General features: G+C 37.5%; 2 protein-coding genes across 3 annotated transcripts in view; both read left to right on the top strand.

The window, feature by feature from the left end:
• The window catches only part of LOC127632850 (constitutive coactivator of PPAR-gamma-like protein 1), a 42458-nt gene extending 39382 nt beyond the window's left edge, over window positions 1–3076 (top strand). The window contains exons 16-17 of the mRNA XM_052111657.1: window positions 883–979; window positions 1242–3076. Of these exons, the coding sequence (XP_051967617.1) occupies window positions 883–979; window positions 1242–1550 (406 nt within the window). The 3' untranslated portion in view covers window positions 1551–3076. The remainder of the gene's footprint in view (window positions 1–882; window positions 980–1241) is intronic.
• A 2554-nt stretch (window positions 3077–5630) lies between these two features.
• LOC127632738 (lysine-specific demethylase phf2) overlaps window positions 5631–13577 on the top strand; it is a 49064-nt gene continuing 41117 nt past the window's right edge. For both annotated transcript variants that reach the window (XM_052111484.1, XM_052111485.1), the window contains exon 1: window positions 5631–5939. In XM_052111484.1, coding sequence (XP_051967444.1) covers window positions 5842–5939 — 98 coding nt within the window. In that variant the 5' untranslated portion in view covers window positions 5631–5841. The remainder of the gene's footprint in view (window positions 5940–13577) is intronic.

The raw sequence follows: 13577 nt of genomic DNA, 5'->3' as shown, positions 1-13577 counted from the left end.
AGCATCTTCACAAGGTCCTTTGCTATTGTTCTGGGATTGATTTGCACTTTTCGTACCAAACTACGTTCATCTCTAGGAGACAGAATGTGTCTCCTTCCCCTCCTCATCCCGGTATGATGGCTGCGCGGTCCCATGGTGTTTATACTTGTGTACTATTGTTTGTACAGATGAACGTGGTACCTTCAGGCGTTTAGAAAATGCTCCCAAGGATGAATCAGACTTGTGGAGATCCAAAATTTATTTTCTGAGGTTTTGGCTGATTTATTTTGATTTGCCCATGATGTCAAGCAAAGAGGCACTGAGTTTGAAGGTAGGCCTTAAAATTAATCCACAGGTACACCTCCAATTGGCTCCAGTTTGCCAATTAGCCTATCAGAAGCTAATTGCCTAAAGGCTTGACATAATTCTTTCTGGAATTTTACCAAGGTGCTTAAAGGCACAGTTAACTTGGTGTATGTAAAGTTCTGGCCCACTGGAATTGTGAAAAAGTTAATTCAAAGTGAACTATCTGTCTGTAAACAATTGTTGGAAAAATGACTTGGGTCATGCACAAAGTACATGTCCAAAACGACTTGCCTAAACTATAGTTTGCTAATATGAAATCCGTGGAATGTTAAAAAATGTGTTTTAATGACTTGAACCTGAGCGTATGTGAACTTCTGACTTCAACTGTTTGTCTGTGCCTGTCAAAATACAGAAAGACTATGACATTTTTGTAACTTTCACTTAATCTTTTTAAAACACTGTCAGCTGATAAATCGATTATTAGCCTTTTCCCTCATTTTAGTTATCAGTATCGACAAAATCCTCTACCAGTTGACCTCTATATGGTACATTGATCTATATGGTTTATGATATTTTAAATGATTGCTTTTCTTTCAGTCGACCAAGAGGTGTGATTTCCACTCCTGTTATAAGGACCTTTGGTCGAGGAATCAAATACCACAGTAGAGGTTTCAAGAATCAAGGATCATACCAGGTGAATCATACACATTTTTTCTAGATGTTTTACAAGCAAGAATTTATATTTATTGGTTGTGCTGGGTTGTATAATAGGAAGTAAAATGCAATATGTGGTTAAAAAAAGAGGGTAGTGAAAATCATTCAAATCAATGATGGCATAATGTTAATGACAATTTTATTGTGTCCAGTAGTTCTGCCGAGAGTATTATTTATTGACTTATATGGTTTCTTAATTTCATTCAATTAAAAAAGAAATACTGTAAATTGAATTTTAACAGATCAAGCCTGCATATGCTGCCTCAGCCAGTGAAGTGATAAAAGACAAAACGAAGCCCAAGCTGGCAACCAAAATGCCACATCTGATCTCAGAAGGGTCCACGGCAGCCGAGAATGGCCTGGAGGATAAAGAGGCAAAGCAGCTCAATGGGAACAAAGGGGAAAGCAGGGCTCCTAACCAACCTGAAAGTGCCTTTAGCAACGAATCTAAATTGTGCAATACGAATCCTCATTTAAATGCACTAAATGTAGACAGTGAAGGCCACAGAGATGAAGATCTCGGGGCTGCTGTCTTAAAAACAGAAGAGTAAACCTATTTTTATAGAGGGGGTGAAGGTTGATGGAAAGTTTAAGGTTAAGGAATATTTGGAAGAATGGAAGGCCTACAGTGTGTGTACATTTTTTCCTCTCCGAAAGCTATATATGAGGACTGATGAGATTTTTGAAATCCCTCTTCGATATCAGTGAGTTAAAACCACAAGTAATGAGCTAGAGGATACCTCTCAGTAAACATAGACAAGTATACAAGTTATATAGAGAATTTTACCAGTTTAATGTTGAAAGACGGTGTTCTACTTCGTCACTGATATTTCCTGTTTCTGACGGGTTTCATGAAATGATTTACTTTCGCAATGAATTACAGAAACCGAAATACTAATTTTCATTTGCTAAGTCTTTTAGTTTAGAAAGTTGAGATTCATGTTCCCTGTACTTGGCACCATATATTGCCATTTTAATTAAGTTTGTATTGTCACAGTAAACGCTTTCTTATTTTTTTGTATGTAAAACTCACAAATGAAAAGGAGAAAATCCAAAACACATTTCTCACGTGTCATCGCTGTGAGTTTACTCGTGTTGTTTTGACATTAAGTTAGTTAGTGTTAATACTGCAACTTAAGTTCTAATGATTTTAAAGTCATACATTAGCAATATAGGTAATATGACAAGAAATGGTTTGAAAAATGTCAGGAGTTGCAAATGAACTATTGGAAAACATACACGTCTCTCTTTCCGTGTCAGAAAACGCCATGCATCGGTGATCAACGTGGTTTCTTGAATTTAACATGGAACATTAGTACAACTGCCTCGACTGAACTTTATGCATGGCTCTCGATTAAAAAAAAATCTAATTAAAATAAAAAGGTGTGTAGTTATAATGCATGTTGTCCTATTTCTTGCTTCATTAAAACTACTGTGCCCATCTTCAAAATTAAAAAAGGCTAGTAATCAGTAATGGTTCTATAAAAGGTGTTAACTGTTAGTCAGTAACTGATTTGCGCTAACTTTTTTTTTTTTGGTGATTTATTGACCTGTTGTATTTACTAAAAAAATATATTATCTAGCCACTTTAAATATTGTTAATCCTGGTGTAAGCATCACTGTATACATTATTGTTCTCTGTTGCTGTTTTCTGCATTCATACTAGCAAATCATCTGTGAAAAATCAAAATATCCCCTTTTTTATTAGCTCAGCATAAGTCTGCGAAACATTTGACCCTCCCATTTTGAGAGTTTAGCCTAAGCAAGTAAACTTGTAATCATTTTGATGTATAATTTTGTGTTTTCAGAATTTACCGTACTTCTAAACGAGAATCATTACTTCTCCATTTAATCCTCCTGATGCTTTTCATTGCACAATAGTGATCAGAAATATGGTGTATCCCCCTCAGTCCCCTGCCGCAAGTCTAAGTAGGTTACCTTGATGTAAGTTGATCGGAGTTTCTTCCTAACTCATGGGTTGTAAAAGAATGAACTACTGTTGGATTTGAGTGATTGTTGATGGGTTGTGGTGTGATGTATTTGAAGGAAATTGAATGCAACTTACAATGCTTAATAAAAGTCTTTATTCTTTTAGAATAATACGGTTTTCGTCTCAGTTTTTTAGAGGTGATGGAAAGGATCTGAAACTGATTTAACAATGTTACTTATTAGATTTAAGGGTGTTACAGTCAAGCCCAATGCTGGAGAATAAACTGTCGTAAAAGTCGTAATCTTTAGTTTTTGCTCAATAATAATAGAGCAATATTGGATTTTATTTTTAATTTTTTTAGAATATATTACATTTATTTACATTTTTGTATTGCATCTCTTATTTTAAAAATCTCGACAATGCAAATGCATCCTTTTTCCCATAAAATGCATATGTGGGTCAAAAAAGACCCAAGTTAAATTTGGATGCTTGTTCTTTATAAAAGTAAATTTGTATTTATTTATTTATTTTAAGGAAAAGTAGCTGTAATTATAATTGTATTAAATTACATTTTTAAATGGTTGATACCTGTCTGAAATTCTGAAGGGTTTCACTTTGAAGTGGGACATCTGGATGATTTGAAGGTTTACTCAGTCCATAACAAAATCCCATTGAATTGAGTTAACTAATATATATATATATTAGGTTTTATAAAAAAAAACAATACCAATTCTATTTGATTTGATGGAATTCTATGAAATTTAAATGTGTAAATCCTAAAGTATGTTTTGGAGTGTGTTAAAAAGGCGGTATAACAGAAATGTAGGCAATTTCCATGTTTGGTGGAAAACTCACTCACACAAAGACATATAGAGTATGCACATTGGGAAAATGTTTTGTTGGATTTACTTAAAATATATATGTATTATATTTGCATCAAGATTTTTTTGTAAATTCAACTTGGTCATTTTAGGTCGTCATAACTTCAAAACCTTTGTTAGAATTACACGAATGATTCGGTTTATTCAACTTGATTTTCTTTAAAAGGTATGTCACACTAATAAGATTCAACAACTAATTGCATGTTTTCAAATGAACAAATATTATTGATCATATTCTTACTTTAATTGTCTCAAGAATATAATGATTGAGTTCAGTCATTAAACTTGATTCCCCAAAAAAGGGCAGATGAAGCTGCACTTCAGCTACACACATTCATGCGCAAGGACAAATTACATGGATTGAACAGGATCCAACTTTCCCAAAGGGAACACTAATCACCCTAATGGCGACTTTACACGAAACAACTAATTCCAGTAAAACGACATCATCATTAATACTAAAAGGAGCTAAAATCTCTAAATTCTTGAAAACAACTTTTTAAATGCTCCAATAAGTTCATTTTGACCAAACAAACACCTCAGTTCTGTACTTGATCCTTTGAGTTAGTATACTTAAAATCTCATTTTGATGGAAGTTAAAGGAGCTCACAATTATTATTTTACATGCTACACTGTAAGGTCACCGTACAGTTAATATGTAGTGTTGTACACATTAATACATATGTTATTATTATTGTTTTAATATGTATTCAATGAAGTAGGATTTTGTTTTTTACTACAAAAAAACATTTATGAACTTGAAAAGTGACAACCTTATGTACTCTATTTTGCCGTTTGACACGGTGGTCATTCGGAACTCACTTTTTAAGTCATTTTTATTGTAAACTCTGTTAGAAGTGATCTTACAGCATGAATATTATTATTGTTCTCCCTTCAAAGAGCCCTTATGAAGTATTCTGTTTGGAATACATATATTTCTATATAACAATGTAGCTTCATTTGTTGTTTGGACTGGTGAGGCATACTGAATAAAGAAATGTTTCTGGTTCAAACACACCACAAAGTGGTCCAGCCGTATTACCATTTTGCCCTTGCCAATTAGGCATCCATCTAACTTCAGGTTTCTCATAGGATCTGTCCTGTAATAGGTATGCTATTATGCCATGCACTTTAGAAAAAATACTTGCATACTACACGTAATATGGACATGGTATTTTACTTTTAATTACATAACAAATGTAAATGGAAAACAACCAATATATTACAAGAGTAATCCCAGTGATAATTGCATTGATCACAATAGTAAACATACAGTATATGGGCATACATGACCCACATATGCATTCAACTAAATGTAAGTCACCTTAACTGAGGAATACCTGGAGTGGCAGATGAAAAGGCCACTTCAATTGCCATGCAAATAGTTTTTTTACCCACATATGCATAGGGTTAACAACATTTTGATCACTTGTTTTTAGCTTGCATACTGTCATATACTTTAGCTATGGTTATTTAAATAGGTTCACATTTTAAGCAGCCACTGCCGAGGCTTTTCTTTTAATCCACACACTTTTATGTCATATATAACCGAATAAATGCGTGTTAACGGTGAATGTGTCTTTGCTGCAGCTGCTTCGACGCTTGGTTGGCTGGAGATCCCTGGCGGTAGAATTTCGTTCTTCTACCGTCCCGGGAAACCCTGAGAAGCAGCCGCGGCGTTTAATGAGCTCCATTCATCTGGACCAGCATGACCGAGGCGATTTTTCCCTCTTGTTGTAGATTGACGTAACAACATGGCAATGAAAGGATGCGTTTTCGAACGCTTTGTGAAAGTCTCAGTGCTTGTGTAGTCACCAGGGGGCACGCACACGTCAGTGCAGCGCGGAGAAACGTTGTAACGTTCCAACCCGTGTTACATTGTAACATCGGATCGGAGGAAAGCGTTTGAATGGAACTCGATGTCCAGCGGTACTAGGAGCAGTTCGTCTCGCAGTCTGTGTTGCGGGAGGGTTCCTGCTGCCCCCCGCCCCCCCATCCATCTCTCCGGCTGTTGTTGTGAATTGATCTAACATGGCGACTGTACCCGTGTATTGCATCTGCAGATTACCGTACGACGTAACCCAGTTTATGATCGAATGCGACGCCTGCAAAGACTGGTTTCACGGCAGGTAAGCGCAATGTTTCACTGAAGTATTTGAAATGTTGATTTGCGTAACGTTTGCATGGATGCGTTTCGCTCGCGTCCGCCTTCCTTGCACATTTCGCTGGCTACATTTGTATTGCCCGATAGAGCGAGGGCCGCTTGAAGAAGAAGAAGGCGGAGTTATATTTAGCTGGCTTTCTGGACACATTTTTGTGAACTGTACAAAAAAATTGTCAATTGTTATGCCACCTTTCGATGTTTTTTCCCTCTTGTGATCAATCGGCGTGCATTTGCGCGCTTTGCATGAGCGTCGGACTGTTACGCTGACGTTGTCGGAGTAGCGAGCCGCGGGTGTCTGCGAACCCGAATGGATACATTCTTACCGAGTTTTACGTCCTTTATTTGTTTTAGGCTACTCTTCCGAACTGCGTCTTAATCAAGTGCTTTAACTGTGGTTAAAATACAAAGTGTGTGTTCTCTTGTAGGCTATAGATACATGGACGTACAAGAATAGCCTAATAGGCTGAATATGAGCCAGACATTGCAGATCGAGAGCTGCTCTGCACATTTTTAACATGTATGACATCTACCCATTGTCATAGATTGTATTCATCATGGTCAAGGCCAATAAGTTGAGTTTTATTCGCTGTAGGGTGCCGTGTAGGTGCTCTGGAACATCACTGACAAACAGCATTTGACCATAGCAAATGAGTTTAGCCCGTTGCGATAATGGAAGTAGCTTAGCCGTCTGTTAATCGTCGATTTCTGCGTAAATTTCCCCTGGATGTCAATTGTTTGTTTTGTGAAAGTAAATAAAACGTAGCCTATAAGAACGAATTTATTTTTTAAAACTCCATTGCATAGATGTAAACAAAGAACGAGCGTTCCAGTTCGCTGACTGAGACATTTACGCGCGTTTAATTTTAACCCGTTGATGATCGGAGTGACGCTTAAAATGTTGACGTTTCAAATCAAATCCGTTTACTGTCACTCAACTATATACACAAGTGCAACATTGGGTGAAGTTTTAAGCAACATAGCAGTATAACAATTACAATAAACAACAGTTTCTTCACGGAAATTAAATGGTTTAGGGAAATATGCAAGTTGTGGTAATAACATACAGACAGTGACGCTTGGTTTCACATGCATAACGCGTTATAAATAGATTCGTCTGTTCTCGTTCTTCTTGTCTGAATCTGCTGTTGTCTGCATATTTAAATCTTTATATATATATGTAAAGGATAGTTCGCCCAAAAATCTCTTCTCTCATTATTTACTCACCCTCATGCATCCCAGATGTGAATGACTTTCACCTGCGGAATACAAATGAAGATTTTTAGAAGAATATCTCTTCTATATAGGTCCATACAAGTGAAAGGTGACAGTAAATTTGAAGCTCAGAATAGCACATAAAAGCAGCATAAATGTAATTCATTCAATTCCAGTGGTTTAATCCGTGTCTTCTGAAGGAACCAATCTATTTGGGATGAGATCAGACTGAAATATAACTTTTTTCCCCCACTATAGACCATTTCAAGAATGTAAACAAAAACAAATGATTTAGAACGGTCCAAACGTATTTCACGCAAAGTCTCTTTTTCAAGGTAAGTCAGTCCACTCGGCGGCCATTGAAAAGCTCTTGGGCAGTTTGGGCAGCTGTTTTTCTATGTAAACAAAGCATCATGAAAGCACAGCTCCTATCTACTTGAATGGGGAAAGACCCAAATCTCCAAAACGGTTGGTCAAGATTACGATAAAAGAACATTTGAAATAAGCAGTAAAATCTGTCAACACTGTGTGGCGGGGTGAGCAAGAGACGGACACGGTGGAGGTGGCGTCAGGCCTTGGAGTGGCATTTATTTAAAATGTCCAAAACAAAGGGGAATCTTGGGCCTTTGTGGTGGAAAATGCTTTGTGAAGGAAGAGTAGTGAAGACAGGGGAAGTTCCAGGTGATAGTTGGCAGGATCCCGGTGGACGTGATGCGCTCTCCTCCATGGTTTGAGGCGTCTGGGGCGGCGGCTTCACTCGAGTGGCCCTGCTTCCCTGGGCCTCGGCACTTGAGGGGAATAGCAGCTTGGCATCCTGGCCCGTCAGTGACGACACATGCTCCAATCCATGGTGTCTCATCTAACTTGCTCCGGGGTGCGGGTTCGGTGACGTATCTAACTTGCACTGCATTCCTGTACCTGCGAAGACGCCAACAGTTAAGAGACTGTTCTTCTGAGGAGAGGCGCTGTGTTTAAAAGCAGCGGTGATGAGGCTCTACACTGGGTTCTGGTGAGCCCCGTCACACGCTGCCAAACAGGGAAAAGTCACTGTGGGCGATGATGATCCACAGGAGTGGTGTGTCGTTCCATCACAACTGGTATAATAAATTGTACATCTTTAACTCAGATTACACTAAAAAACAAAATTTTACCGTCTTGTATAGCTAATGAATATGTACGTTCTTGTGTTGATTGACATATTTTATCTGTAAGGTGGGACTTCCTTTCACTTTACGTCACCAACTAACAGTCCATGAAATGGTCTATAAATCGTAACACCAGCAGTCACTTTGGTGATCATGATTTCAAGCTCGATTATACTTCCTACACATGCATCAAGCACTAGAAAGTGTAATCAAGTTTGAAATCATGATTGTGCTTAGAGACTTGCAATGGCAAGATGTACAGTGAAAAAAGTTAATTTTTGTTCTGTTTTTATCCAACATGGATTGCTTCAGAATGGTTTTAACCACCTCGTGTGGGTTACTTTCATGCTGCCTTTATGTGCTTTTCTGAGCTTCAAAGTTCTGGCAATTCACTTAATTTATATGGTTATCTCTACATAGCTGAGATATTCTTCTAAAAATGTAATTTGTTTTCTGCAGTAAGTCATCCACATCTGCAATGGCATTAGGGTGAGTAAATGATGAGAGAATTTTCATTTTTGGGTTAACTAGTCCATTTAAATGATACTAAAGTGCTTGTTTCAGCTCAATGGGTTAACTTAGGTTAGATTAATTGAGCTTTACCGCACTCAGTGAGTGATTTTTCGCTTTTCTGGTGTAAAGCACAGGGCGGTTAATCAGAAGGTCACAGGTTCTAACCCCACAGCCACCACCATTGTGTCCTTTTCGCTTTTATCCAAAGCGACTTATAGTGCAATTATTACAGGGACAATCCCCCCTGGAGCAACCAGGAGTTAAGTGGGCCCAACAGTGGCATCTTGGTGGTCAGTAACCCTGAGCCTCAAACACTGAGCCACCACTGCCATTATTTAGATCACATGTATATTAATTTACATTTTTACATCCAAAGCGACTTACAGTGCAATTATTACAGGGACAATCCCCCCCGGAGCAACCAGGAGTTAAGTGCCTTGCTCAAGGACACAATGGTGGTGGCCGTGGGGTTAGAACCTGTGACCTTCTGATTAACCGCCCTGTGCTTTAGCCACTACACCACCACTTTTTTAAACCATTTTTAAACCAGTCAGTCACTTGACCCTCCCCTCTGTAGAGAGGGTCATGTGACTGACCTCACATGAATGGAAAAGTAGCATATCAGGCTAATAGAAATGCATTCACATTCATTTGATGTTAATAAAAATAATGTTTAATTTGACTATTTATGACCATACTACAAAGTGGTCAGAAAATATATTTTTATTTTAGTATTTTTTTTGTAAATTGACTTTAGGTACTCTCTGGACTTCCATTTTTATTTTTTTGGGGGCTGGTCCTTTTGACATTTTAACCCTTTAATTCATACCTCGGGTCTTTAGTGACCTGGGATGCCATTTCACCTCCTGTACCGCATAAAAAAACAAGAGTTATGGCCACACCTCTTTAGTATTCCTCAAACTTTCTCTTCTGAATAGTGTACCAAAAAACAAATAAATAGGCAAAATTGCCCAAAACTTTTAAAGAAATTTTAAATGATTAATTTCCCAAAGTAACTTTTAATTAAGCAGTTATTAAAAATATGTTTTTGCAGTTTAGCTTTTTTGTTTTGATACATTATTCAGAAGAGACATGTAATAGTGTCGCCTTTTTCCCGCTTCCATAAATCATGTTTTTGTGATTATTTTCATATCTACAGTATATAAGTTTACTATCACATGATATCTATTTCTTTGTTTATTACAAGACAAATGAGTGCAGTATTCATATTAATGAGTAATGACTACTATATCACATTGATTTTCTGGGTGACAATGGTGAATTATCAGTATTATCAGTATTCCATATGCATGTAGGCATACGTATTATACATGCAATTTTGTACTCAAAGTGGCACGGTTGTTTCAGTCATTGACTTGATTTACATTTGACTTTGCGACGTAGAAGAAAACTACAGCAAGTGCAACACATGAACAGTATGATTTGGCTATTGTCATTTGTAAGTTGTGAGTCAATTTAAACTCAATAAGTGCCTGAGAATATACATGTGTGTATCTTCTGTGTTATGTGTAGATCAATATGTGCTTGACAGCCAGATGTTCCATCATGTCTTTGATAAATTAAAAAACAAAACATCATCAAAATAAGTCAGAATATATTCTATTCTGTTATTTTCTAATTGTCTTAATTTTTGTGAAAATTTGTGAGTATTTGGGCATTCTGTAGATCCACTTGTGAGAGATACAGATATAAGTGCCAGGTCACTAAAGACCTGATGTATGTAATAATGTTTGTCGAAACAGCCATGCATTTAAAGGTTAACTATTTATTTTTTAGGTAGACAGTTTATCGGTTTATCAGTAATTTCACTGCTAAGCAGGCCCACACAAAATCTGTGCATGCCGAATTGGAACGTCTGTCCTTCAAAATGTATACATATCCCCTGCTCCTTGTGTGTTTGTGTATTAAATATTTTGGCTTTTTTGATGATACCATCACCAACCTATAACAGTGTAGAACTCGCATCTCAGTTTAACACATTCAACTGTATTTAAATAGTTTCAGCAGATTTCCCCCCAAAATCAGTGCAGAAAATGTGTAAAAGTCCACAGATTATATACAGTCCTGCAGATAAGCTGTTTAATGGTTCCCATCACATGACCACTTCTGAGTCCCCTGACTTTGGGTGAAGCGGCATGTTTAAGGGCACAACAGTGACCTCGGGTCTTCCTGAGGTTTCAACTCACTTTCAGCCCTGGGATCCAAACCAGAATCCCGCTGGCGGATTTTACACAATGACTAGGATTCATTTTCTGTTCTTAGAGGCATAGCCTTTTGAAATATACTCCACAAATCAGCATCATTTTGCCAGCAATCACTAAGCATATGAATTTGTTTCACTACAATAGTATTACAAGTGTCATTTGTAATCAATTTAAAATGTGTGGCAGTGTCAACATACATTTTTCATTGAAAACAACCATGCTGTTGTAATGATTCTTGCTACGATACTGGATGAAGAACACAAATAGATGCTTTTTTTATCACTGCTGTCTGCAACACCTCCAAATTCTGACCACATGCTGCTGCTTGTCATTGTGGGTGTGCGCTCATGGTTTTTCAGGTGGTAGGCTAATGAATGACATCATCTTCTTTCACAGGGCAGGTTGCCAGCTTCAATTGGTGCATCAGATCTTAAAAAAGATTTGTCCCATTAGCAATAAGACTGAGCAGCTTTGGCATATTTTGCATGCTTATTCAGTAAGTGGTGATGAAACCGTAACCACTTCTGCCTAGGGGATACATGTACAGTTTATGACATTTAAGGAGAGAAATTACTTAAAGCTGCCATACAATTGAGGTAAATGCCTTTTGGGTGTCTGTCTGAATTACATTTGGTGATGAATATCAAATACAAACCTCAGCGCATTACTAAAATGTGTTGCTGCATTGGATGCATAGAGAAATATGTTTGCGAAATATTATTAATGTTTATTGATTGTTTGTTTATGTGAATGCTTTTTGCTTAGTAGGCCTTACTTGCAAACCCAGACATTGCAGTCTGCCTGGCAATGTTTTTGCCAAACATCATCTTTTGTGTTCCACAGACAAGTCATACAGGTTTGTAACAGAATTAGGGTGAAGAAATGATGACATCATTTTCATTTTTTGGGGTGAACTACTCTTTTGATATACAAAATGGCCCTGTAGATAATTAATATTATCATAGTGCAGTCAAATGCATTGCAGACGGTTGTTTAAAGACTGAAAGGAAGCATTTTTAGTAATCCAATGCACTGTCAAGCCATTTAGTATTGAATGTAATTTCGCAGGGAGACAAGCTCTGTGTATTCTGTCTTAAATTGATAAGGGATCGGCCGCTGAAGGACAATATTCAGATATACACTGGCAGCCAAATGTTTGGAATAATGTACAGATTTTGATGTTTCGGAAGGAAATTGGTACTTTTATTCAACAAAGTGGCATTCAACTGATCACAAAGTATAGTCGGGACATTACTGATGTAAAAACAGTAATTTTCACTATTTGAAAAAAAGTCATTTTTTTAATCAAATCTGGACAGGACCCATTTCCAGTAAAGTAGGAACAGTAAAGAGAAGACTCAGGGGTTCTGACCTTATGGAAAGAATTGCAAAGTAAAAGCCACTTTTAAAATAGAAAAACAAAAAGAAGACATTGGTCAACAGATAATTGGAAAAGAGTGTTATGGATCTTAACCCCTTTGAGTTTTGTGGGATCAGCTAGACTGTAAGGTGCGTGAGAAGTGCCCGACAAGACAGCCACAACTATGACAAGTGCTACAGGAAGTGTGGGGTGAAATGTCACCTGAGTATCTGGACAAACTGACTGCTGGAATGTCAAGGATCTGCAAAGCTGTCATTGCTGCACATGGAGGATTTTTTGATGAGAAGTTGTTTAAGAAGTTCTGAACATTGTTTTCAAATTGTAATAGTAATTTTTCAAGTTATTAATGTCCTGACTATATATTGTGATCAGTTGAATGCCACTTTGGTGAATAAAAGTACCAATTTCTTTCCATAAGAGCAAAATCTGTACATTATTCCAAACATTTGGCCACCATTGTGCATGATGGGTATTAGCGGAGGGGAGGTGCAGAACCTTAAATAGTGCATTTTACGAGTCGCCAATTTCAGGGTCGTAGTTTTCAGGGGGATGGGAGGGAGGTAACCCCACCCCAATAATGAAAACAAGCAAGTACAAGCCCCCAATATTTATATCATGTTCAATGGAAACATGTAGAGGCTTCACCCCCCCAATTTCAAGCCAAATCTACGCCCTTGGTCTATTTGTCCCATCACACCCATATGCACTTGTTGTCGTCCTGAGGCTCAGTAAAACTTGGCTCCTATCACTTGGATCCTGCCACCACCCACCATCTGAGTGGATGGTATTTGTGACATAAGGCTGTACATAGTCGTTATACCACACTGGAGAAAAGCCCATAAGGGACACTCCCAATTCAATATTCCCTCATATTCATTACAGCATCCCCCAGGAATGTGAGCTGGTTACATTGGTTTTGTTTCAGGGCAGGGGTTTTTAAACTTTTTGATGACTGCACAAATGTTAGGAACAACTGGTATAGGGGATTTTATGAACTAATAATACCAATATCACAGCAGATGGGGGGACAAAAATGCACATATTGTGGATGTTTTTGCAAAACATTATTAATACAAAAAAGTATTCTTTATTAATACACTCAAAAAAACTTTTTTTTAAGATTCACA

The sequence above is a fragment of the Xyrauchen texanus genome, chromosome 39 (assembly GCF_025860055.1).
Source record: "Xyrauchen texanus isolate HMW12.3.18 chromosome 39, RBS_HiC_50CHRs, whole genome shotgun sequence".
NCBI lineage: Eukaryota > Metazoa > Chordata > Actinopteri > Cypriniformes > Catostomidae > Xyrauchen > Xyrauchen texanus.
The sequence above is the reverse complement of the archived record's forward strand: the minus strand, read 5'-3'. Positions and strand labels throughout refer to the sequence as shown.